We start from the raw sequence: 26930 nt of genomic DNA, 5'->3' as shown, positions 1-26930 counted from the left end.
AAATGTCTCAGTAGACTGTGACCCTTCTCTCCATAGAGAGAAGGGTTATGTGGAGAGTCACAGTGAGCCTCTGAGGCTAGCGAAATCTGCTGGGAAATGCGGGACCCATGGAGACAAGGACAGAGCTTTGTCACAGTATGTATAGAAATAGAATGCATGTCTTAAGGACTAATGATGAGATTAACACCATACATGTCAGACCACATTTAAAATATTCACTGCACCGAGAGACATTATGGCACTCAAAAAAGGTACAGGAAAGAACTACTTAAAAAAATATAAAAGCAAGAATTCAAAGTCAGAGTTAAATCACTGATTTATTCATTTGCAAATTTGATACCATCAGCTCAGGATTAAACAAAGACTGTGAATGCTAGCCAACTACAAAAGCAGTTTCTCCTCCCTTGGTGTTCACACCTCAACTGCTAGAAGAGGGCCTCATCCTCCCTGATTGAGCTAACCTCGTTATTCCTAGCCTGATTCTTGCTTGCATATTTATACCTGCCTCTGGAAATTTCCACTACATGGGTCTGACAACGTGGGTATTCACCCACGAAAGCTCATGCTCCAATACGTCTGTTAGTCTATAAGGTGCCATAGGACTCTTTGCCGCTATCACTAATTTAGTTAGCTTGGGGAGAAAACCCAGAAATTACTCAAACAAGCCTGTTGTGTTTTTTTTGAAGTTCTGGGTGGAAAAAATGCTGAAAAAAACAAGCTGATTTTATTTCCTAATGATTATCTCCAGTGGGTCACATCTAATTTCCTTTTATTCTTTTAGGACCTTCTTCTGCTCCCACAGAAAGCCATGGGAATTCTGTCATTAACTTAGACTGGAGCAGGATAAGGCCTTTATATTGTTTCCAGGTTGTTTTGTGATGAATTACATGTTCTAAAATTGTTATTGGGGTTTTGGGCGTCTTTTGAGAGTTTACTTTTCTTAAAGGCTGTAGTGATACAAGAGATATTTGTAACTTGTTTACTAGAAGCGATACCATTTTCCCTAGGAACTTTTATGGTGGTGCCATGTGCAAGGAAAAAAAAAGTGTAAAAAAACTTCTGTGTATGCTATATTATCTTAAAGAACAGAGGTTGAATTTGGCCTTCAACTGTTTTTAGAAAAACGGGGTTTTACAGATTTAAAAATAGATACATTTGTGTCCCTCTAAAATTCCAATGGAAACATTTTCAAAAAATACTAAAGCCAAATAAACAACCTTTGCATATTTTGCAACCCAAAACACAACACCTTTGTGCCAGGGGCATGACAACATAAATGCAAAACGGACAAAACAAAAATTTCATAGTTTAAGGCTGGAAGGGACCAGTATAGTAGTCTGACCCCATGCACACAACACAGAACCTCAAAGGACTTTTCCCCATAATTCCTGCATCAATCCCATGTCTTGTGGTTGACCCAGACCATATCTGAAATTGGGTCTGTTTTCATTGCCCAAGCAGAGATGAATTAAAAAGCTAAATAAAGTATTTACTTTAAGACTCACCAAGCTGTGTGCAGACGTGCAATGTTTCACAGCAGGTTACATGCTTTTCCTCCTTCCCTACTCTTGTTTGCCTGTTTCACTTACTTGTTCCATCTTGTCTTAAATTGAGCTATAATTCCACCAGCTGCTCCAGATAAGCAATTCCACTGATTCTACAAGGATGCAGGGTTCCACCGGGATCAGGGCCCCAGACTTCAAATCTTTTGAGAGAAGGGCCATGTCAGCCTATATATTTGTACAGTGTCCAGCACAGCAGGACCCTGACCTCGATTGGTGGCCTTTTGGGTGCTATCATAATATAAAAGATAAAGTAAATGAATTATTTCAATTTTAATCTACTGTACGGTTTTGTTTTTATACAGGTAAAGGGATTTTTGTTTTCAGTTCTGTTTTTCACTTGATGGTGTGTGTCCATTTAGTTTTGGAAGCATGAAAACCTAAGACTAAACAAAGGAAAGTCAGCATCCAACTTCTGCTAACTGCTACCCCATGTTTGATGTTCACTGTACTGTTTCCACTCTTCCAGATACAACCAGGTCAAAGAAAAGTCATGAAAAAGAGGGAGTGGAATACAATTTTGTCTCTAAGCAATCATTTGAGATAGATGTACAGCATAACAAGTAGGTTTGTTTTAACATACAGAAATAGTGTGGCTACATTTTCAACATATTGCTTGTCAAGATGTATAGTATATACATACCTAGTTCAGTGTAATAATGGGATGGGGCAATTTTTCCAGTAAACTCTTGTTTTCAGTTTGAGTATAAACTCACTCAAAGCCTGACTGAAAGGCAAGTCAGGAACAGTAAAGGGTTGGAAAGAGGCGCAGGAGGCAGAATCCAACCCTGCTGCCTAATTACTGGCAGTACCTTCACTGACTTCACTGCTATTTTCTGGTACATGTATGCTGGCAAGTTCTATTTACTTTTATTCTGAATTTGGGAATGTAAATGACCTATTGGATTATCCAGTTCATTTCCTGCTAGTGCAAGGTTTTCCTATAGAATTTAAATTCCCCTAGAAGCCTGAAAAGTAAAATTTCTTTCCTGGCTAGCTTTGTACTGTTCTCTGTGGAAAACATGAGGTTCCCCCTTTCTCTATTTTTAGAATTCAGCTGAAAATACCATGGCAGTTTTCTTTAAGTTCCTTATTTGTCAGCCTCACTGATTATCACTGATGCCCTGGGAAAACTGTTAAGCCCCCAGAAGGATCACAAAAACATAGAACCATAGAATATCAGGGTTGGAAGGAACCTCAGGAGGTCATCTAGTCCAACCCCCTGCTCAAAGCAGGACCAATCCCCAACTAAATCATCCCAGCCAGGGCTTTGTCAAGCCTGACCTTAAAAATTCCTAAGGAAGGGGATTCCACCACCTCCCTAGGTAACGCATTCCAGTGTTTCACCACCCTCCTAGTGAAAAATGTTTTCCTAATATCCAACCTAAACCTCCCCCACTGCAACTTGAGACCATTACTCCTTGTTCTGTGATCAGCTACCACTGAGAACAGTCTAGAGCCATCCTCTTTGGAACCCCCGCTTCAGGTAGTTGAAAGCAGCTATCAAATCCCCCCTCATTCTTCTCTTCCGCAGACTAAACAATCCCAGTTCCCTCAGCCTCTCCTCATAACTCATGTGTTCCAGTCCCCTAATCATTTTTGTTGCCCTTCACTGGACTCTTTCCAATTTTTCCACATCCTTCTTGTAGTGTAGGGCCCAAAACTGGACACAGTACTCCAGATGAAGCCTCACCAGTGTTGAATAGAGGGGAACGATCACGTCCCTCTATCTGCTGGCAATGCCCCTACATATACATCCCAAAATGCCATTGGCCTTCTTGGCAACAAGGGCACACTGTTGACTCATATGCAGCTTCTCGTCTACTGTAACCCCTAGGTCCTTTTCTGCAGAACTGCTACCTAGCCATTTGGTCCCTAGTCTGTAGCGGTGCATGGGATTCTTCCGTCCTAAGTGCAGGACTCTGCACTTGTCCTTGATGAACCTCATCAGATTTCTTTTGGCCCAATCCTCTAATTTGTCTAGGGCCCTCTGTATCCTATCCCTACCCTCCAGCGTATCTACCACTCCTCCCAGTTTAGTGTCATCTGCAAACTTGCTGAGGGTGCAATCCACACCATCCTCCAGATCATTTATGAAGATATTGAACAAAATCGGCCCCAGGACCGACCCTTGGGGCACTCCACTTGATACCGGCTGCCAACTAGACGTGGAGCCATTGATCACTACCCGTTGAGCCCGACAATCTAGCTAACTTTCTATCCACCTTATAGTCCATACTTCTTTAACTTGCTGGCAAGAATACTGTGGGAGACAGTGTCAAAAGCTTTGCTAAAGTCAAGGAACAACATGTCCAGAGTCTTGTAGATGCCCTAAAAGAGTGGAGTTTTTGTTGAAATTGTAATGGTAACAGATAGAAACGAAACCAATGCATAGAGCTCAGTTTGCTTTCCCCATCATAAACTAATAGTTTCAAGGTAGGTCAGATTTTGGTCCTAAACTGCTTGGATGTTTTCTGCAATATTTATAACATTTCCACATTCCTTTGAGAACATCCAAATAAGGATACATATTCCAAGAGAGACTTTTCTTTTAGGACATTCCATTTGCTCAATATACTCCACAGGGCCCATGCTTATTCAGTGGTACTTTTGTATTTGTTTCTGTGAGAGAAAGGGGTTGACTTGTAATTAAGTCAGGGAAGCTGGGTTCAGTTAAGACTCTTGTGGCCCTTGGCAAGTCACTGAACTTCCCTTTGCCTCAGCTTTCTCCATGAAGAGAATCATAGAATATCAGGGTTGGAAGGGACCTCAGGAGGTCATCTAGTCCAACCCCCTGCTCAAAGCAGGACCAATCCCCAATTTTTGCCCCAGATCCCTAAATGGCCCCCTCAAGTATTGAGCTCACAACCCTGGGTTTAGCAGGCTAATGCTCAAACCATTGAGCTATCCCTCCCCCCCCATTGAGAGGGGATGTACAAATTAATTCCTTCAAAATTCTAAAGCATATTGAGAGCCTCAAATGGAAGGAGACTTCTGATTGCATGGTCTCAATTTTCTGAACCCCAGATACTAGTTTTGTAAAGGGAGACACTCATAGGTGCTGGAACTAGGGGTACTGTGGCACCCCCGGCGTGAAGTAGTTTCCATCATATACAGGGTTTACAGTTTGGTTCAATGGCTCTCAGCACCCGCACTGTACGAATTTTTCCAGCATCCCTGAAGACAACTGTTTCTCATGACTCCCTGGAATTAACAAATGTTTGGGGGACAACAGCGGTCAAAGTTCTTTAATTTCCTTTTCTTTGTGGCATATATTCATGGAGTATAAATACCTTAACTTTTTAGATTTGTTGAACATGGAGAATACAAAGAGAATCTGTATGGAACAAGCCTTGAGGCAATCCAATCTGTTATGGCCAAAAATAAAGTTTGTTTGGTGGATGTGGTACCCGAAGTAAGTACAGCTGCTTTTATAAAGTCTTCTGATTCCGGGGGCCTGGTAGCAGCGGTCAGAAATAAAATAAGCATGCTGCTGTAGCCAGCCATCTCAGTACGTTAAAATGTTTGTGGCACAATATCAAGGAAATTGTTGCAAATAACTATTTTAGCCCCTTCCTCTGTTTGTGAATCATTTGTGACCCAATCTAGATTTTTCCATCTCTCTTTTTTTTTTTTTTTTTTTTTGGTATTCATCAAACACTTTAGTTGAAGAAACTCAGCCTCTGAGCTGTTTTGCAAATTTTTCACTTTGACTTTTCATTATCAAGGGCCTTATCCAACTCCTTTTGAAATTTGTTGACTTCAGATAGCAGGATCAAGTGCTATTTGCAGTCTGTGACTGGCCACCAGAATCCGATATTATTCCTGCTCCCTAATTGGATGACTAGAAAACAGAATAAAAATCTAACAATGAGAATAGTGATTAAAGGATGATAGCAAGTACCCTTGTTTGTAGGCAAATTATGGGTTTCTCTATGAAGAATCGGCATTCCCTAAACATTCATGTGAAGAAAAATGTTACTGAATAGCCATTCAGAATGTGAATGAATGTTCAGGGATATGGCTTTGCAGTATTCAACCAGCTTTAAACATGGAAAACAGTGTTGTTTCCCATGGGGAGAAGTAATAGAAGATGAGTCTTTTCTTGTTGGGGTTATATAGAACAGAGAAAAAACAGCATAATCTGATCTGCTTTGAAACTTGTTTGATTTGTTATGTTAAATTTGATTTGTAACACTAAAAAAGTCAAATATACTGTGTTCAAACAAACATGAACATTGTAAAAAAAATTACTAGAGGGAGCAAATAAAAAAACATTTCCCAAAGCTTTATAGATGAATGTATCATTCTGTTTTTAAATCTTTACTAGAGAACTATTTATTTCCTCTGTGCAGATTTCAGCTTTCTCCATTGCATTATTAATTTACAAGCCATACGGGGAGTATGGAAAACACAATATGGCTTTATGGTATCTTATGTTTTACACCATGTTCAATCTCTCAACTTTTTAACTGAAGCAAACCACTGTTTATGATTAGTGTTCTCATAGTGAGTGCCAGACCAAGAATTTTGTCTGGTGGGAGGGAGGAGGTAAAGATGGGGCATGTGTGTAGTCACAAAAAAAACAAAACAAAAATACCCCCCCCACACACACATTTGGGCTGCCTTTAGGTTAGCTAAGCAGAGGCAAAACATTTTCCCTCAGGTAAGAACAATTGTAAAGCTTTGCTTTTAACACTTGGGTTATTCCAACATGGCTTTATTTTCAAACCTTAGACTTGGCTTGGCCTGTGTGAAGCTTCTGTTTCAAACAGTCCTACATTAAAGTGCACTAGAAAACTTCTAGGGTGTGTGAGCAGTGTCCACATGGGCCAGTTAGTGGGCAACATGCTGGCATGAATTAGATTTTACACCCCATCTAATGTGGACTAAGGCACCGTGTAGACAGGCTCTAAATTTGAGGCGTTCCCTTCCCAACATACCTGCTAAGGACATAATCAGGTACCAGACTTTTTTTTTTTAAACTAAGAAAAGAGAAATTTGCACCCATTCCTCTCTGAGATCCATTGCACATTAATTAGATGCTACCTTGGACCTTATCCATATCTGAGAGGATATTGCTGCTGTTCCTGTTTTAAGAACTTGGAACTTGTAGGATTCCTCACTTAAGATTTTTGGAGAGGAAGAACTGTCTAGTTGCAAAAGCACAAGAATAGGATTTGAAAGATCTAGGTTTTATTCCTGGCTGTGCACTAACTTCCAGTGTACCCTTAGGCAAATCATTGGTGCTCTTAATCATCTTTCTCATGTGGGTGGTGTAAGAAAGATTTTTATTACCCTTATTTCAAAGATGGAGAAACTGAGACATTACCTCATTAAAGGGCTTTGGGATCTTCATATGGACGTGCTGTGTATTAGGGCATTATTACAATAAAACCTTCTCATCTCACCAGTGCCATGAAAGCACCAATTTCCTGTTACATAGTATAGCTGCTGCAGCATCAGATGCCAGCAGGTTACCCTCACATTTCTCTGCTTTAATTAATCCACAAGGATTCTGATATCGGGGGTCTGAGATAGCAGATGGCTGGAACAGACATTTTTTGTCATTCTATGTATCTAGTTCATGCCCTTTCTAAAGACCATATACCTTTATGCTCAAAACACCAGCCTCCTCAATTTTACAACTTGTCCCTGTATGATGGCTTATAAAAATATTAAAGTTAATAGAAAAGCAAACAAATACTGATGACAGCTGTAAGAGAGTATCCTGGGATGAATATACTGTGGAGGTCATAGAAAGGTGTAAATGAAGAATTGTGCTGTGTCTTTTCTTCATATTTTGTCCTCTTAATGGGAAAGAGTTTCTTCTGGATTGTTCCTAAGCAAAGTAAATATCTGACTTCTCCTCAGGTGAATAATGCTATTTACAGTCCCTGGTTAATTGCTCTACAGAAAGCAATGATGCTTGTCTGTCTTGTGAATCTAACAGCTGGTCTGAGTGCTGGCTCAGCAGAACTGGACTGTTCACAGTGCTGAGCCTTGCTGAACAAAAAGCAAAGTGTGCCCTAAAAACCACAATGTATTACATAGTTTTCTTATTAAGGAGCTTGCCCTTGAATTATGAGAGATGTGCACACGTCCTCCTTTCCTGTGTAAGCCCACATGGAACTTTTCCTACCATAAACAGGCTCTGCATTCTCAGTCCTTCTGGCCACACAAAAAAAGTGTGATTCTAGCTGTAACTGAAGTCACTGGGTACTGACTCCTCTCTTATGCCAGTGGCTGGACCAGGTCATGTGTCTGGGATTAGGAAATAACTTTAAATACTCCTGTGAAAGCAAGTAGAGTTCAATTTCTTGGATTTTGTCCACTTTTTATGAAAGGAAAGTAAGGATAATTTGACCTAATAGGCAAGTTATACCCTTTTCTCTTGTATTACCTTCCTCTTTCTGTAAATTTAATGCACAGCAAGATCTGTGTGCAATGACACTGACATTATATTCGTCTCCTTTTTGGAGAATTACAGATATAATGCTCAGACTTACAGTATTTTACACAGTTTCAAATGAAAAATTTATACAGTTGACATTACTAAGAACAGTTGGAACAGGGATAATTGAAGTTTCATACATTAACTTATCATGTAAAAGTTTTCCTTAACATACATAAAAAGCTCATGTATATTTCTACTCACAGGCAGTAAAGCACCTGAGAACACCAGAGTTTAAACCGTATGTTATATTTGTGAAGGCTCTGGTTCCAGAAAAGAAAAAAAATGCACCAACATCTCCAACTTCAGAAGAAATCTCAGCCCCACTTGTAAGTATTTTAACCTCAGTTCTTAAGACACTGAAGAAGCCATATTTGGAATATTCATAAGAGAAATACCTGTCCCTCCAGTTGCGTGAGATAACATAACTGGCTCTAGTCTTATGATGGGAAGTCAGGTTGAGAGTTCTAAGTAGCTACATTCATGTGGCAATTACTTGGGAACTCTTTTTGCCTTCCTGTATTATGTCTCCTTGCTGATGGGTCAGTATGGACAGCAAAGCATCCTCCTACAGGACATGCCTGAGATGTTCTGCAAGATAATGATATCCAACAAAACTCTGATTTGAGATTCAGATTTTATAAGCTGCTACACAGTTTTCAGAGCCCCCGTGCTAAGGTGAATACAACTACCATTATTTCAGCTGCCACACCTTCATCTCCTATATTAATTTACTTAATTTTCCTAGTGTGTTTTGCCTTTTAATTTTACAAGTGTCTTCGTGCTGCATGACTTTTCTTCAAACACAAGTAAAACAATAAACACAGTTGCTGACATAGTTGTTTCACTGACTATTAGAGATATGAAATGAGCTACCCAGGGAGGCAGTTGTAGGAGAAAGTTGAATGTTTCTTGAATTCATTTAGAATTTGTTTCTGCAGTATGGAGAAAGGGCAGGCAGGTAATCCAAGAAGAGTAGGCAAATTATTCAATGTTCTCATGTTCTTGCACTTTTTTCTAGAGAAGGTTTGGGATAGTATGGGAGGCATAAAACATACAATTTGCAAAGACAACTTGTATCTGGGTGAGGGGTAAATCTGCTGGATAATCCTGTTTGTTTGTTTTGGGCCAGAGGTATGGTTTCTTCTTAGGAAGACTACTTTGTGTTTGGCTCTTACCACGCAAATCCTCTTGGAGGCGGGGTGGGGGGCGGAGTTGAGAAACAGGCTTGTTTTCAGTTTAACACCCTCCACCATGACTTGAACAGAGTTAGAACTTCAGAGGGAGATTCTGCCCCCTAAAATATAAACCATGTCAGGAATGCAGGAGGAATAAGAATCTACTGTTTGTAATAGTACAAAATATTCAGGTTCACGCCCGTGGAAACTACTAGTGTAGTAGTATTAGTTAGTAACCTTGTTGTTCTGCCACTGAGCAGCCTACGTAAGTGCCCATTTTGCCTTGTGACTGGAGAGTGAAGACCAAGCTGATTAGGCTGTTACTTATTGGTGGTTCTTGCATTACAAGAAGTGTAATCTTGCAAGGAAGAGGAAACGAAGCTGGTTGGTATTATCTCTTTAGAGAAGTACCAACACACTATTGTTCATTTATTTTGGTAATAAAGTGTGTGAGTTCACATGCACACTGCCTGTGGGATCCTCCAAAGTTTCCAGTGAAGTGCTCAGTGTTGTTGAACTTGGGCACATCTGTTCCACTGTCATTCTTTTACTTTTGAAGGGAGTCTGGTTGGCACCTGAGTTTGGTTAGGCAGCACTTTTGTTACTTTGAGTGCAATGCCACATTTTCATTTTACTCTTGTAACCATTTCAAAATCCCTCACTCACCCTTTCCATCCCTGAGGCCATATCACTCCCAGCACTAGCACCTTGCTCAAACTTGATAGCAGGAATTGATTTTATCCTTTCACATTGGCAATAGCTTTTTTGTTTCATTTCCTTTCAAAGTTGTTAGAAGCTTGGGGAGGATACAAGGAAGCTAAACAAGTCATGAGAAGGATAGAATGACTATTGCAAGTTTAATATCTTCTCACATATTGGCCTGCAGGATGAAGAACAGCAGGACATTATTAATTCGGCAGCATTTATCGAAGAGCAGTATGGCCATTTAATTGACACTGTGCTGCTGAAAGAAGACCTCCAGAGTGCCTATAATCAGTTGAAAACTCTGCTAGAGAAGCTGAATGAGGACTCATTTTGGGTGCCAGTGAGTTGGGTTAGATCATAGCCTGCTCTCACATGTCAAAAGGAAAGCCTATATAAAATGTGCTGTAAATGTAAGGATTATAAGAGGGAACATGTCAGCTGCACTCCAAAACTGCCAGCTTGTCTAGAAAGGAATATAAAAATGTCCTATCAATCAGAAGCTGACATGGGGTTCCTGAACCACAATTTTCAGTAGCGTCATTTAAAATTGAGTGCTCGATGTAGATTGATTGATAAAAATTTAGTGATTTTTAAGCTTTATAAATACTTTGTGATACAGAGTGAAACTTCACCTACTGTCTAAGTTTCCATCCTGCCAATGGCTATGGAAACAAGTATCTTAACTGAGACAAATGGTCCCAGAGAGTGTAAGGAACAAAGCGAGCCTTGGAGATTAAATCTACATGGCTGCAAGACTTTTTTCCAAATACTTCAGGAAGTTTGGATATACAGAATTTTTTAGTGTATAGATGAAAATGCAGATGTAGTAGGACTTTGGAAACCAATGACAGTTCATAATTTGCTGAATCTGCTATTGATAAATAGTACATTATCTACTTAGGAGTTCCTGCTTTCCATTTGCCTGTCACTTTTGATCTTTCCTATATATCAAATCCTTTAGCAATGGCTTCAAATGTAAACCCATACTTATTTTTGTCTTAACAATATGAAGTTATTGTTAAGCAAAATCACTGTAATGGATTTTCTGTAATGGAATCCACTCACCATTGAGGCACCCACCATTATGTGCTCCTCATGCCAGGCATCGTGTTGCAGCTCTCATACCATCTCCTTCACTGAGTGCTGTGACAGTTACTCTGTCAGGTAACTTGGCCCTCTGGCTGGGTCACAATCTTTTATTCCACCCCTCCTGGGTCATAGTTGTCCAAACTAGGCTTCAAAACTGTTTTTAACAGAATTAAACTTTCCACCCTCTCTGATGCTCTTCTTCAACCAGTTTCTTCCTGTTACCCAGGGTCCCTCCCAGGCTGCTTTCTGCCTAGATAACTTTCCTCACTCAGGGCTCTGCAGGAACCATCTTGCTCCCTGCCATCTCTTTCCCCAGTTGGACCCTTTCAGCACTTAAACCTTGGTCCTTTTATACAGGAATCACCTCATTTCACTCAGGTGAAGCCCATTCTGTAGTCAGGGCTGGATCAGCCCCAGGCTCTCCAGCCCACAGAGCAAGCCACCCTGTTACATTCCCCCTCCAAAGAACAATAAGTAAAATGTTTCTCTTGTCTAGATTCAAAACAGTATTCAATCACATTATTCATTCAGGGTCTAATATGGGCCCTAATCTGCTCAAATCTGGAGTGGCTCTGTGTGGTTACTAGACCCTGCCCTGTTCATGTGATCTTGCCATTATGTAAAAAGACCATGCATCCCAGGTTTTTTATGAAGTTCTTGGAACTTCTTATGGGACACATGAAATGTTCCAGTTTTTCATTTCATCTATCAAAATGTTCAGGTTTTTAATAACTACAAAATGTTTGTCCAAGATCAGTTCCACTCTTAAAGTGTTTTGCACACTGTTTCATTCTGATCAAGAAGTGAGCATGTGCTTTGTGACAATCATTGGGCAGGGTCAGTGCTTGTCTTTAGACCACATTGCAATACAAGTCTAAGACTGACTCAGACTGGTCAGTGCAAAACCCCTGCTCTGGCCCCAGGAGGAAGTGCTGGTGGTCCTTCTGCTCCCTCCTTGCTATTGTCATTGGAAGGAAATGGTGGTGCTCAGCTCTTCTGTGATTTTCTGACCCAGGCAGCATAAATCTATGAAAAGCGAGTCAATGCCAAGAAATTCAGTTTTTTCCTGACCTTAAGAAGGTTACCACAAAAAACATTTGGGTTTTGATTTTGAAAATATGGTCAACTTACCCGTATGGTAAAGGGTAGAGCACTGTGATCAAATAAGTCTTGGCGTAAAAGAGATGGGTCAATTAATCAACTCCCATCACTACAACCGTATGTTATTGCAAGTATCAAGTCTCTCACATAAGTCAACAACCTATGGTAAAACAAATGAACCCCAGTAACATGATAGTCTTCAATGAATTATAGAGTGGAGGAGAATTTCTAGTGCTGTGAATCTGAGGAGATGGGTCGTCATTATATTTGAAAAGAGTCATATCACCTGGATGGAGCCAGGTATGCGTTATATGGCCAAAAGCAGGGCTTTCCACCATCCCTGCATGTTAAAGGCTCAGCCCATTCAGTGGAGCCCAGGCCTGAATTTGGCATATTAACATTTTACCTGGTTTTTATACCAGCTCACTAAATGCATAAACATCTTTTGCATCTTGTTTCTGTTGTAAAATAGCAGAAACTATGCTCCATGAAGAAATTCTGCTGTTTTCCATATTATTGATTTAGTACATTATGTTTTATAGGCAAAAGTAAAATGACCTGGCCAAAGGACCTTATAGTCTGCAGGTAGACCAAGACACAAACTACCAACAGAAATGTAGAACTACAATGTCTGAGACCAGTAAAGAAACAGAAATGAAAATCCCCCCCAGCCCCACTGTGCATACCACACAAAGAATGTTGGTAGACACTATGTGAGAATTATTGTTGCTCAAATCCATTTCCTTTCACCCCCAACTACTGAAACTCACAACTACATTTATATCCAGACCCATCTCAGTTCATGTACTTTACCACTCCCTTTTGCTTCCAACAGTCAGTGACCCAGATTGCACGCACCCAGTTCCTGAAAATGTTAAAAAGTCTCTAAAAAGACACTACCCAACATTAGCAACAATAATATCCTTACTGATAATTTTACTTAGTAATAAAACTAACTGTGAGGCTGAAATTATGGTTGTGTATGATTTTGGAGGCAGGCTTGGCTTTCCACATAGATTTGCCCCAGTCCTATGTTCCCCTTCCCCACCCCACCTCTGAATGGAAAAAAATGATAATTTTTACATCTATAGGGGATGTATTATGCTTTATATAAATACTTAGCAGAGGCAAGGGGACCTGGGAGTGGGTGAGCATGGAAGGATAGCTGGGGCCTATGTAGATATGCATAAAATTCAGGCAAGGATCTGGGTGGGAGCCGGGGCTCAGAAGTGAGGTTTACAGGACCAGCTGATGAATCTCTCCTCTAGCTGACATACAGTCTTCACTGCCAAAGCAAGTTTTGGTTGAAGTCTGCTCCTCTCGCTGTCCTCCTTACCTCATTAGCTTCAACAGAGGGAGGGATAATGGAAATCTTACAACAAAAATTTCCCCAGGATACCAAGATTGTTGGTTGAATTTTCAAACGTGACTATGGAGTACAAGTCCCCTGGAAAGTCAGTGGGAGTTGTGTGCCTGAATAACTTAGGCCAGAGCTATGCTAGAAGAGGTTTGCTGGTATAGCTAGAATGGCAAACTCTACTTGTATAGACACAGCTTATACTAGGGAAAAGGTGCTTCCCCCTCCTCTCCCCAGTCCCATGCCAGTATAGTCACATTTACCTCAGGGTTCAGAGGAGCAGCCGGGTTAGTCTGTATTCACAAAAAGAAAAGGAGGACTTGTGGCACCCGAGAGACTAACCAATTTATTTGAGCATAAGCTTTCGCGAGCTTCAGCTCACTTCATCGGATGCATCAATGGATCCAATGAAGTGAGCTGTAGCTCACGAAAGCTTATGCTCAAATAAATTTGTTAGTATCTAAGGTGCCACAAGTACTCCTGTTCTTTTTACGTTTACCTTAGGTTCTTGGCAAAAAGTGACAGTTCTAACTGACATTATACTGGCAAAAGTGTATAATGGAGACCTGGCCTTAGGTGTTGAGGGAAAACTCCACCTTGTCACCTCTTTGAGGAAGACACTTTCTCAGGCTGCTGGACCTGTAGTGGCCTGCCAGCGAGCAGCTCTGGACTGCCAGCTTGGGTTCCTCTCTGAAAAGCCACAGGTATTTGCCAGAGAGAAACAGCGCCTCCTCCATGCCAGAACCACAAAGCCTGAGTGTCCAGCTGCTTTGCCTGCAAGTCTTTTCACACTCTGCCTTGCCCACCACATCCGAGAGGGGGTAGCTCACAGGCAGTGATGCTGGACAAGCGTAGCTGGTAGTTGAGGCACCATTTCCATTTTATAATCGCTGGACATAACTCTTTGAAAGCAATTTTAAACTAAAGAGTAAAATTTCACACTAAGTGACTTTGTGACAATACCAGATGGAAAGAGGGTGCCTTTGTGTAAAATAATCAATGCGTCTGTAGATTTATTGCAGATTACTAACAGCTTTAATACATCCAGCTAGACATGATAAAATATATACCATGTGTCACCATGAACAAGGATGTAGGTTAGATGAAACATCATTCTCTGTTCTGTAAAATAATATCAACAGAAATCTACTCAATGCAGGAATTACTATCAAACCACTTGCAAAATAGTAGCAGTAAAAGTACAACATAGGTTCAGTTTGCTTTATAGTCCAGTAGATCCCAATAGAGGAAATAGTTGCTAAAAGAACCAAGGCAAACGGAAATGTGCAGATTTTGTAAAATATTTAAAATTACAATAACTGAAAATGTCTTATGGTCTAAATTGGTATCAAACACAGCGCTAAAATGTCATTTACAATCTGATTCATCTAATAAATGATATTTGCCTCCATTTCTATCCTGTGCAGGCATCAAACCCTGTAGTTAAACACGATCGCTTTTTTATTAATTTGGGAGAATTGTGATGTGAGTTTTTTAGGTGCAGTTTTGTTTGTAAATTCAAAATAAATTATGGCAAAAGTAGACATATATGTGGTGAAGATTTTGGGGCTGGAGTGGGGAGTTGCACTTTTATAGGAAAACTGCTTTCATTCAATGCTCCATTTTATTTTACAATCCTAAGAAAACATCAGCCAGTTGTGATATGTATCCCTAACAAGCCATCAGACTTTTAGGATGTGCTGAGTCTCTGCTGTATTATCCATGCCTGGTGTATTCTCCTGCAATTTGGAAAGAAAAGAGAGGGAGGGGAACTGAAAAAAATCAGTTGATAATGAAGTGTTGACTCCATGAGGAGTTATGCCTGAGTCTCCAATTCAGCAAAGTACATTAGCACATTGACTTCAGCAAAACCTATTTTGCTGAATCATGGCCCAAGTGTGAGGTCTACAGATTGGGCATCCTGGGACATTCACAAATAATTTCTTTATTCTTTTAATGTCTCACACTTTACAAATCTTTTAGGGCATTTCTTTAATCTTTTTGCCAATTTTGTCCTTTGGCAAACACCAATTTCCTCCTTTTTGCATTTTGAGGTTATGAAATGAAAATAACTTTTGCCTCATCTTGCCAAGACCTCTTGTTTACTCACCAGCCCCATGTTGTCAATCATCATATAAAGGCAAAACTCTAACTCCTAATAAACCAACTATTAAGCAACTAACCTAATTTAAAGTTTCATTTATTATTTAGAGCTCAAGCATTTCTGCAACAGCTAGGGCCTCTGGAGAGGGGTTACGGGGAACTGAATGATGATAGGCAGGGCCCCAACTGAATGGGTACAGAGTGGAGTTGGGAGGTGTTTGGACTGGCACCAGCTGAAGGGGCTTGTGGGGCAAAGATCTCAGCTGGCTGGAATAGGAGCAGATGGAAGAAGGTGGCAATATCCATACTTCATACACTTTGCTGGAACAAATTCAGGGCAGTGCTGATTTGCAGGCCCTGTGGGGCATCAGGTAAGTTGAGAGAGGAAAGGATTGTAATACACACACACACACACACAATCTTCCCCCTCCCCCCCGCGTTATTTCAGAAGATGCCATGTTTAAATGCAAGCTACCAGGTCACTCAGCAGTCCTGCATTTCATGGGTGAGCAGGCAGGATCTGGAGCAGTCTCTCCTAGGTATTATGCACATGCACTGACTGCAGCAGGGGTAAAATATACACACACAAATCAGGCTGCATCACTAACAACACTTTGTGACAGCCACATACAGTTTTAGAAAATGAATAAAGCCAAGGCAGAACTGTATACCTAGCTATCCTGAGAAGCAATGAGATACCGCGTGGTATTCCGGATATAGTGCCGTGAATTCTGCCAACGAGAAGGAAAGAGTAGATTTGTCAGTGACACTAATTATCTATTAAAGTGACTATTAGGATTGTAATTAAAACAAGTACACTGTTTGGTCATGATGCTTTTTTGTTTTCCTTACACTTATGCATCCTGTTCCTTCAGTACTTGCGTTTCTTCATTGTAGCGATTAGTCATTAATGGGCTTAGTCTGGTCTTTTGTGGATTGCTCATCCATGTTTTCTGTTTTATTAGTAGTTAGTGTAAAAGCCTGAGGCCAAAAGTAGACCCTGATTTTGGATTCTTCTGATTTGGGCATCTCAGAATGAGGTGTCTTGGGTCTGATTTTCACATGTGCTGTCTCCCAGAATTCTAGTTAAAGCCATGGGGAGCTGAAGGTGCTTGAGTTGGGCATCAAATAGCAGAAGCCACTTTTGAAAATGTAACATTTTTATCCTGATTGCAATCTTGAAATCAAAAGATGTATTTTTGAGCTACCAAAAATGTGCCACACCTCTCACAAAACAAGCAAAGACATAGACCCTGCCACAGAAAACCCACATTCTAAATCATGTGTTTTAATTAATTCCTGTTTATAACCTTGATACAGAATTCTATTAGTCTCTTGAATTTCCGAGAGCTGAAATACCAGGACACTAAGGTTATCTGGAGACCCAGATCCTGCTTAACCCTTTTGATAGTAATGCAGCATAGAGGAGGCTGTAATGGGCCTCTAAATCATCTTCAGTAACTGAGGAATCCAAAATGGGTTCAGCAAATTTGTTTTAAAATGAGAGACAGAGACATGACAATTATTGAGTAAACTCAATAGCCTTCCTTCAACAATAAGCTGCAGCTGTTCCATAGCTTTGTTTCCTTCTTTGGAGGGAGTTTTGTGGCTTTGTGAATTTTATTGCATGGGTAAGAAGTGACTTAAGGGAGACATTTAATTCTGTGACAGAGAAATTGGGGTTGGCATCTTTTCACAATTACAGGAGAGAACTATGCTTTTGAAGCAGTGTGTGGGAGAAAATGCATATACAACCCCAGTTCACTAATAACAGGGTTTGTACACTCTTCTCCCGCACTCTGCTTAAGAATTTACCCTAGACTCTCAAAATCTGTCAATGCTGCAAAAAATAAATTAACTGAAAGTCAGTGCTTTGACTAAAAAATGTGAAGTCTTAGTTCCTGAATGGTGAGTGGCACATAGATTATGCCACAAAGAAGGGAATAATGCCTATTACCCGCTGTCTGGGCTGAGAAACTCACACAGGTAAATCATGTTTCAGGTGTTGCTAAGACTGCAACATGAGGTGGCTCTTCTAGCCATAAAGTTAGAGAAATGCAATGTTTCCAGTTTAGACTCCAGTGACTTCACAAAGTGTCAGTGAGAAATCAGTCACTGCTGTCAGTCAAATTAGGGACCCTGGCCAGAAATTAGGGCTCAGACTCTTCTTTCAGTGGATTTGTCACTTATTGCAGTTTGTAGCTAACAAGAAAAAGCCAGAGCCTAAAATCTTGTTCAGGCACAAACAGATTTTACATCTGAAATCACGCATGTGACTAGAGGCTGATGCTCACATTTAAGTTATAAACACAGCATAACAGGTGTAGTTTTCTTTTTTTGTACTAAAAGGTCATATTAATTGAGAATGTCAGAATAAAAGGTCAACGAAGCTCACACCCCAATGAGAGAACCCTTATTACACTTAGCCTCCATCCCTTAAGGGAGCCAGCCCTTCAGCCTGATGAACAGGGAGATGTTTTTCATTTAATAAATACTTGACAAGGCATTAATCTAATTCTAATGAATTCTCCCCTTTTCCATTACCCAAGTCTTGCTGATTACCACAATGGGTAGCTTTAGGGAGCAATTATATCTAGCCCACTATATGATTAACTAAGTAGTATTTGATTTAACAAGATCCCCTCCATATTACTGTGCAATGGTATTGGGCTTGCCTATACCTAGATAGACATATACAGATACACCTATGCAACAAAGTAAAAGAAGCAGTGAGAGGCAAAAAGGCATCCTTTAAAAAGTGGAGGTTAAATCCTAGTGAGGAAAATAGAAAGGAGCATAAATACTGGCAAATGAAGTATAAAAATACAATTAGGAAGGTAAAAAAAGAATCTGAGGAACAGTTAGCCAAAGACTCAAAAAGTAATAGCAAACTTTTTTTAAGTACATCAGAAGCAGGAAGCCTGCTAAACAATCAGTGGATGATCGAGGTGCTAAAGGGCCACTCAAGGACAATAAGGTCATTGCGGAGAAACTAAATGAATTCTTTGCATCGGGCTTCATGGCTGAGGATGTGAGGGAGATTCCCAAACCTGAGCCATTCTTTTTAGGTGACAGATCTGAGGAACTGTCCCAGATTGAGGTATCCTTAAAGGAGGTTTTGGAACAAATTGATAAATTAAACAGCAATAAGTCACCAGGACCAGATGGTATTCACCCAAGAGTTCTGAAGGAACTCAAATGTGACATTGCAGAAGTAGGCTGTAACCTATCATTTAAGTCAGCTTCTGTACCAGATGACTGGAGGATAGCTAATGTGACACCAATTTTTAAGAAGGGCTCCAGAGGTGATCCCGGCAATTACAGGCCTCTAAGCCTGACTTCAGTACTGGGCAAACTGGTTGAAACTAGAGTAAACAACAATATTGTCAGACATATAGATGAATATAATTTGTTGAGGAAGAGTCAGCATGGTTTTACTAAAGGGAAATCATGCCTCGCCAATCTACTAGAATTCTTTGAGGGGGTCAACAAGCATGTGGACCAAGGGGATCCAGTGAATACAGTGTACTTAGATTTTCAGAAAGCCTTTGACAAGGTCTCTCACCAAAGGCTCTTACGCAAAGTAAGCTGACATGGCATAAGAGGGAAGGTGCTCTCATGGATTGGTAACTGGTTAAAAGATAGGAAACAAAGGGTAGGTATAAATGGTCAGCTTTCAGAATGGAGAGAGGTAAATACTGGTGTCCCCCAGGGGTCTGTTCTGCGACCAGTCCTATTCAACATATTAATAAATTATCTGGAAAAAGTGGTAAACAGTGAGGTGGCAAAATTTGCAGATGATACAAAATTACTAAAGATAGTTAAGACCCAGGCAGACTGCGAAGAGCTACAAAAGGATCTCTCAAAACTGGGTGACTGGGCAACAAAATGGCAGATGAAATTTAATGTTGATAAATGCAAAGTAATGCACATTGGAAAGCATAATTCCAACTATACATATAAAATGATGGGGTCTAAATTAGCCGTTACCACTCAAGAAAGAGATCTTGGAGTCATTGTGGATAGTTCTCTGAAAACATCCACTCAACATGCAGCAGTAGTCAAAAAAGCAAACAGAATGTTGGGAATCATTAAGAAAGGGATAGATAATAAGACAGAAAATATCATGTTGCCTCTATATAAATCCATGGTATGCCCACATCTTGAATACTGTGTGCAGATGTAGTTGCCCCATCTCAAAAAAGATAGATTGGCATTGGAAAAGGTTCAGAAAAGGGCAACAAAAATGCTTAGGAGTATGAAACGGCTTCCGTATGAGGAGAGATTAACAAGACTAGGACTTTTCAGCTTGGAAAAGAAACGGCTATGGGAAGATATGCTTGGGGTCTATAAAATCATGACTGGTTCAGAAAAAGTAGATAAGGAAGTGTTGTTTACTACTTCTCATAACTCAAGAATTAGGGGTCACCAAATTAAATGAATAGGCAGCAGGTTTAAAACAATAAAAGGAAGTATTTCTTCACACAATGCACAGTCAACCTGTGGAACTCCTTGCCAGAGGATGTTGTGAAGGCCAAGACCATAACAGGGTTCAAAAAAGAACTAGATACATTCATGGAGGATAGGTCCATCAATGGCTATTAGCCAGGATGGGCAGGAATGGTGTCCCTAGCCTCTGTTTGCCAGAAGCTGGGAATGAGCGACAGGGGATGGATCACTGGATGATTACCTGTTCTGTTCATTCCCTCTGGGGCACCTGGCACTGGCCACTGTCAGAAGACAGGATAGTGCGCTAGATGGACCCTTGGTCTGACCCAGTAGGGCCATTCTTATGTTCTAGATACATCTATACCCAACATAAGACTGTTGTGGTTTGCTTTAATAAAGGATGTATATGCCCAGAACTACAGGATCCAGAGAAACCAGCCAACAGCTGTTCATTCATATTTTGGTTTGGAAAACTTTCAGATCAGCCAATTCATCTTCTGCGCCTTGTTTAGTCTGACTATAACTGCAAATAGTGTTTCCAAGAATAAAATGATTATACATGCCTGCCAATCAATCTCAGACTTCCTACGATCATATGTAGGTTTAGGATCACCAAGTCGCTTCAGAATCCCCTGGTTTTCAACAGTGATTCTCACCATATCTCTGTTCTGCTTCTCCCTATTTGAGCTGCAAAAAACAAATGTGAATGAAAACCTTATTTGTAAACCCATCGAATACTCAGAATCTTTGTGCTGAATGGCTGACACTAGTGAGGCATGTGCTGACAGTAACAGGTGGCATATGCTCAGTGAAAATAATTTTTATCTGTCCTCGGCTAAGGGGCATAACTGATGTATTTCACTGAGTCTGCTCACTGATGATTGACTCCAGTTCACAACTCTCCTATAAAGGCTCAATAGCAGATGTTGCCTGAAACCCAGAGTTGTGAAATCATATTTTTTGGCATAAGTGTCCCCTGTTCCCTCCACGCTGATTTCTAAATTTATGATTGTTGGTGACTTTGCAGCATCCCAAACTGTAGCAGGTGTCTCCCGGTGCATACGTAGCCCCAAACAGCTTACACTGTATCACACGTGCTGCAGGAAAGAAGCAACAGAACAGAAATGAAGGGTGTAGAAAGGAAGACAGTAATAAAGTCATGCTGCTGCTAGCAAAGACATGCACCACATACATGGAATCTTGTCTATAGTTTTAAATGTACAGAAAGAAAATACATCTCTCGGTTGGCTCGCTTCAGATGGGTGTCCTAGTAGGAATGGATTATAAGGCGGGGCATGAACGTGGCACGGGTGGTGATATATTGATAAACCAGTTTGGAAGGGCATTCCATGACTGGGGAGGGCAGCACGGGAAAAGGCTGGATTCTTGAGGGAGAATGGGTGCATCTCTGTCGTGACTGGACTGTGGGCAGTCATGCCTAGGGGTTAGGATGAGTCAGAAGCCAAGTGGCAGGCCAGGTCAGGCTAGCAGGTGATCAGAGGTGGAGACAGTGCTGAAGGGCAGACTGAGCCTCAGGCATCAGAGGCAGGGGGGGTCAGGTTACCAGCAAATCAGAGCCTGAGGATAGTGCCAAAGAGCAGAACCAGAGGCAGGGTCGGGAGATCAGTGTCAGGTAGTGCAGGAGAGGCAGTCCTAAGCAAGGGAAACAGTTGCATAAACAACTTCCTGTTCCTCTGCTTGGTTTAAATTGAATTAGGGAACTAGTCAGGGTCCCCCCTACCCCCGAGTTCCACTAATCAGATCCAAGGACTGGAGGCTTCTGTCAGAGGTGAGCTTCCTGCTCTAGTGACTGTTACAAGGTCACTGGATGGTGGGTTGGAACATACTGGCTCCCCCCGACAGTATCAGGGCTGGAAGTGCAGAATGGGTGAGGGCTCATGAAAGACAAGGTTTGATAAGTGTGGGGGACGGGGGGTGGGGGCAGAGCTATGCAGGGCTCTGAAGGCGAGGAAGGATGGGAAGCAAAAACTTGTTGTGGAATGAGAGCAGACAGTCAAACGATGTGGGTGGGGGAGAGGCTGATAGGGGGTGAGAGATAGGCCAGGAAGATTATCTTACTGGACACATTTTGCGTGGACTGGAGGGGGTGATGTGGGTGACAGGGTGGCCAGAGAGGAGAAAGTTGCATCAGCCAGACAGCTGATAATCAGGACCTGGGTGCGAGCTTTCGCTGGGTGCTTGTCTGGGAGGCCAGGTACAGTTGAGTTGGAGAGTGCACAGAAAAAAGTAGAGCAGGCCAAGGACAGAACCTTGTATAGTCCGGACAGAGAATGGGTAAGGTTAGGAGACACTCCTACCCCAAAAGAAGGACAGTCAGAGAGGCAGGAGGACAGAGAGAGAGAGAGTGTGTGTGTGTGCACATGCACACAGAGGAAATGAATGGCAGCATCAAAAGCCATGGAGGGGTCAAGGAGCATGAGGATGCAGTTGAGGCCCATGGATTGGAGCAGAGAGCAATTACTGCCTTGTCCCATTCCCTCCCAGAAACACATAAAAGTGACTTCCATGGAGGGGTGAGGTGGGTGAATGCTGCCTTATTGGTGCAACTCCAGCTGCTTCTGCCAAAAATGGCCCTTTTAAGCCCGAGGGCATTGTCTGGCCTCAGACGGTACCGCGTTCCCCAAATGCACCAGTTCAACTTCTGAGAACAAAGGAGTGAACACGAAAGGGTGATAACTGAGATAGCTCTGCCTTTTGTGGAGTATGAGGTCTTTGCAGCTGCACTGTCTGCTGTACGTTTGTGCTATGCCCAGCACAATAGGGAATCTGATCCTGAGTGAGGCTTTGGGCTGCTCCTGTAATCCAAATAATGAAGGGTTCACGTAGAGTTCATGCACCTGGAAACAGTCAGGGCACACCCTGAGTGTTGTGTAGGAGCAGTGCACACACTGCTCCGTCCAAGGACATGGACCATGGGAAGTCACCCAGAGGACATGAACCGTGGGAAGCTTCCTTGGACTGGGCTCAAGGCCTGAGAACAAGGACTGTAGTAGATAGAGGCTGGTAAATAAGAATATTAATCAAAGTCATATTATTTCCTTTGTTGATGCCTTTTGCGGTCGGAGTATGTAATGCGCAGGGGGGAGAGAAATAAAAGGGAGGATGGAAAGCTAACAGGCAGAAGCCCGTCGGCAGACCAGCCTGCTTGCTTGCCTAAAGCTTTGTTCTGTCTTGTATTTGAACCGCAACAAAATAATACTATCTACCTCCTCTGAAAGTATTCATTCCAGCAATCCACCATCCCTGTCCCACGCTGAATGGTAGCTAACCTCTCTGCCAGCTGCTTGTTTTCTCTTTCGATTCTACCAATTCTCTTCTGGTCCTCCTGTGCAAGAGACCCAGTTTTGTGACATCACTCTCCTGCTTCAAATCCTTCCTCAAGCACTTTATTGGGTTAGCCCCCCATTAACGTCCACTCCCATAATCCACTGCCTGCCACGCCTGCCAGCCAGCCCCCCTGCCCACTCCTGTCATCCATCATATCCATAACTGCCATGCTCTCTGCTTGTCCAGCACTACTGCCCTCCCCACTATATTTCATCAAAATAAATATATGTATTTTAAAGAAACTAACAAGACATGCAGAGGCCAGGCGCATCTTTGATCCTTTGACTATGGTTTCTGCATCCTCTCACTCTCCCCACCCGCTTTCCTAGGTGTGAACCCTTGCTGTGCCACACCCAAAGTCGACTGTATACCCCGCTCTTTACTTATCTGAAGCGCTGCCTGATCTTTATGGCACTGTGCAAAGCATGATGAATAAACCTCGATTAGTACAGGAGCTAACTGAACACACATGGAAAGAAGAGTACCTGAATCTTGCTCATTTTAAAGTGATGGTGAGTTTGTGCACGTGGGGGTTTATTATCAACACGAGGTCTTGCTTGAGGAAAAAGACAAAATCAAAATGAATATTTTGCTATGATGAGTCTTTAAGAGCTGCTGACACCCCACTCCCTTTCCCCAGTCTTTTGTTACTTAGCACAGCATCATAAGAACACAAAACCGGTCATACTGGGTCCATCTAGCCCAGCATCCTGTCTTTTGAGGGAATGAACACAACAGGTAATCATCAATCGAGCTGTCCTGTCATCCACTCTCAACTTCTGGCAATGAGAAACTCGGAACACCCAGAGTATGGGGTTGCATCTCTGACCATATTGGCTAATAGCCATTGATGGCCCTCTTCTTCATGAACTTAGGGGTATGTCACGGTCTTCCAGGGGCTACATCAACTCATCTAGCTATTTGCCTTGTTTTACAACAGGTTACATAAAAAGCACTAGTAAAGTCAGTACAAACTAAAATTTCATACAGACAATGATTTGTTTATACTGCTGTATGTACAATACACTGAAATGTAAGTACAATATTTATATTCCAATTGATTTATTTTATAATTATATGGTAAAAATGAGAACATAAGCAATTTATCAGTAATAGTGTGCTGTGACACTGCTGTATTTTTGTATCTGATTTTGTAAGCAAGTAGTTTTTAAGTGAGGTGAAACTTGGGGTATGCAAGACAAATCAGATTCCTGCAAGTGGTACAGTACTCTGGAAAGGTTGAGAACCACATTCTTTTTGACACCCCCCCCCATTATAGTTTGGCTTTCATAATATCCCCTGGCAATGAGTTCCACAGGTTGACTGTGCATTGTGTGAAGAAATACTTCTTTTTGTTTGTTTTAAACCTGCTGCCTATTAATTTAATTGGGTAACACCTCGTTCTTGTGTTATGTGAAGGGATAAAAACTTCCTTATTCACTTTCTCCTCACCATTCATGATTTTGTAGACCTTTATCACATCCACTCTTCCAAACTGAAACATCCCCATATTTTTAATCTCTCCTCATACAGAAGGAAAGGAGTACTAGTGGCACCTTAGAGACTAACCAATTTATTTGAGCATAAGCTTTTGTGAGCTACAGCTCTCTTCATCAGATGCTGTAGCTCACGAAAGCTTATGTTCAAATAAATTGGTTAGTCTCTAAGGTGCCTTTTCTTTTTTGCGAATACAGACTAACATGGCTGCTACTCTGAAACCTCTCATACGGAAGCTGTTCCATCATTAGTTAATTATTAGAGAGCACCTCATATTTTTAATATATTCATTTGATCTCTGAATCAGAATAAACAGAAATTAAAGAATCTTAACTTCAAATTAATAAAAAATCCAACTGTCCTAATAATTTTTCCATCAGCACTTGCAGGTCAGATACAAGATTTTTCAATATACATGCATATATATATATATATATATATAATATTCTTATCAATAAATCTATCTGATTACTAGCAATGCCAATTTGATAAACTCTTCTCAAATAAATTGTGTAAATCCTCTGATGCCACCTATCCTCCAACATAAAAAGAAACTCTTAATATGTTTGGGTATAAATCTGTAAATCTGTAAAATTATGAAGTTCTGAGAAAGTTTCAAATCCTCAAGAAACCCTGTGTCATTCTGTGAATCCACTGGCTCTCATCATGGAAACTACAAACTAACAGGAGTGTCATCTTAAAACATGGGTCTGGTCTTATCTTAAAAAGAGAAAGTACCCGTATTTCCCAGCAGGATTTCCTCAAGCCTTCTTTACTTATACAGAGTCCTGACTGAAGTTCCCATTTTTCTGGTGTATATAATTTACACTTTCTGAGTTCTGTGGCTAGCTATCCTTCAGGAAAATATCTCATCTGGTTTTAAAACCTTTTAACTGTTACTTCAAAAATGTGGAGGAGAAATATTTAAGAAAACATACCGAGTTCTAGTTTGTTCTTGTGAGAGAGGTAGTCACCAATGTCCAGTTTTTTCTTCATGTTAGTACTCTGCCTGTGATTAGCAATAATCACCGGATATGCTAAGTACTCTAAACTGCTCATCTTTGCTGTTCTAATCCCAGGTACCAAGTAAGGAGGTAAAGCCCTAGTGTAAAATGAGTTGTACCACTCAAAGTTGCCATAGATACTCCACTTATGACATCAGAGGTCAGCATTTGCTATAGGAGAAAGCACTGTAAGCATAACAAATCATTTTGGTGAAATTATCCAACCAGCAAGCAACTTCTCACTGCAGATAAATATTTCTTAATAAAAATAGCTTACTCACACAGCCAAATGCTCAAAAAGGATTCTAAATCTGTAGCTTTTTACATGCTTCTTATAATTCCTAGTAATATTGTGCATTTGTATGTTTGTTACCCCACCCCCTCCCTCTGTTTGGAACTAAATGCAAGACTCATTTCTTTGATTTGCCTTTCCCTCAATAAATTCTACACACATGCAAGCGTGCACATGCAGCATCCCTCCCGCCCCAATCTCTCTATAAACTAATCAAGTTATTCTTCCTCCAGGGTAGGAAGGAAGATCAATTATTTCTACATTTAAAAACTTGGAAGGTGCTGAAATAATATAGTGATGGGACCATATAAACACCTAGACAGATAATCTGTCTGGCTCAGGAAACCGTGCATCTCATTTTAAGTGAATCTTCCACATTCTTAGAATAAGAGACTTTTCATTGGAACTCTCTAATTTGCCTTTCTGATACTTCTTTCTTTTTTAATTATTTTGCACACAGTGCAATAAGGGTAGTTTAAAGTGCAATGTTGTATATGCTAAGCAACCCCACTAGTATTCATTGGACAATCAAACTAAGCTGTGGAGTATTGTCATGTGATTAATTGGCTATAGTGACCTAACAAATAAACAAAAAATACAGCCAAAAACAGTGATCAGAGGACTCCATTAGACAACACATACTGGGAAAGCCCCAAACTGAACATGGGCATTACAAGCGGAAAGTTTATAATTCTTTTGCACAGACAGTAACGCTGTACCTGTCTCTGCCCCATGGCAGCTCAGCAGGAGGTTGGTAGAACAAACATGTTTAAGGGATACGAATATCTCAG

The 26930-nt window shown here is 41.0% G+C and overlaps 2 protein-coding genes across 7 annotated transcripts in view; one reads left to right on the top strand and one right to left on the bottom strand.

Moving 5' to 3' along the window:
• MPP3 (MAGUK p55 scaffold protein 3) overlaps nt 1-26930 on the top strand; it is a 111564-nt gene that overhangs the window by 83995 nt on the left and 639 nt on the right. For 5 of the 6 annotated variants that reach the window (XM_073325893.2, XM_073325892.2, XM_073325895.2 and 2 more), the window contains 4 exons: nt 2032-2125; nt 4869-4977; nt 8223-8345; nt 10081-10239. In XM_073325893.2, the coding sequence (XP_073181994.1) occupies nt 2032-2125; nt 4869-4977; nt 8223-8345; nt 10081-10239 (485 nt within the window). The remainder of the gene's footprint in view (nt 1-2031; nt 2126-4868; nt 4978-8222; nt 8346-10080; nt 10240-26930) is intronic. The other variant, XM_073325896.2, reaches the window with a different exon arrangement.
• On the bottom strand, nt 14454-26099 carry CFAP97D1 (CFAP97 domain containing 1). The gene is made up of 6 exons (XM_073325909.1): nt 25782-26099; nt 23832-23902; nt 23226-23344; nt 20562-20685; nt 16221-16280; nt 14454-15185 (listed from the first exon to the last, which is right to left on the bottom strand). Exons 1-5 carry the CDS (start codon nt 25900-25902, stop codon nt 16221-16223), a joined length of 495 nt encoding a protein of 164 aa, XP_073182010.1. The 5' UTR covers nt 25903-26099; the 3' UTR covers nt 14454-15185.

This window comes from Lepidochelys kempii, chromosome 27 (assembly GCF_965140285.1).
Source record: "Lepidochelys kempii isolate rLepKem1 chromosome 27, rLepKem1.hap1, whole genome shotgun sequence".
Taxonomy (NCBI): domain Eukaryota; kingdom Metazoa; phylum Chordata; order Testudines; family Cheloniidae; genus Lepidochelys; species Lepidochelys kempii.
This window is presented reverse-complemented; position numbering and strand designations above follow the sequence as displayed.

Excerpts from the sequence above, each read along its gene's own strand:
- CFAP97D1 (XM_073325909.1), bottom strand. The coding sequence starts at position 25,902 with ATGAGCAGTTTAGAGTACTTAGCATATCCGGTGATTATTGCTAATCAC. Across the intron at positions 20,686-23,225 it reads AATGAATACTTTCAGAGGAG|CTCAAATAGGGAGAAGCAGA; the intron begins GTAGATAGTATT and ends TGTTTTTTGCAG. Across the intron at positions 16,281-20,561 it reads AGTCTGAGATTGATTGGCAG|AATTCACGGCACTATATCCG; the intron begins GCATGTATAATC and ends TCTCGTTGGCAG.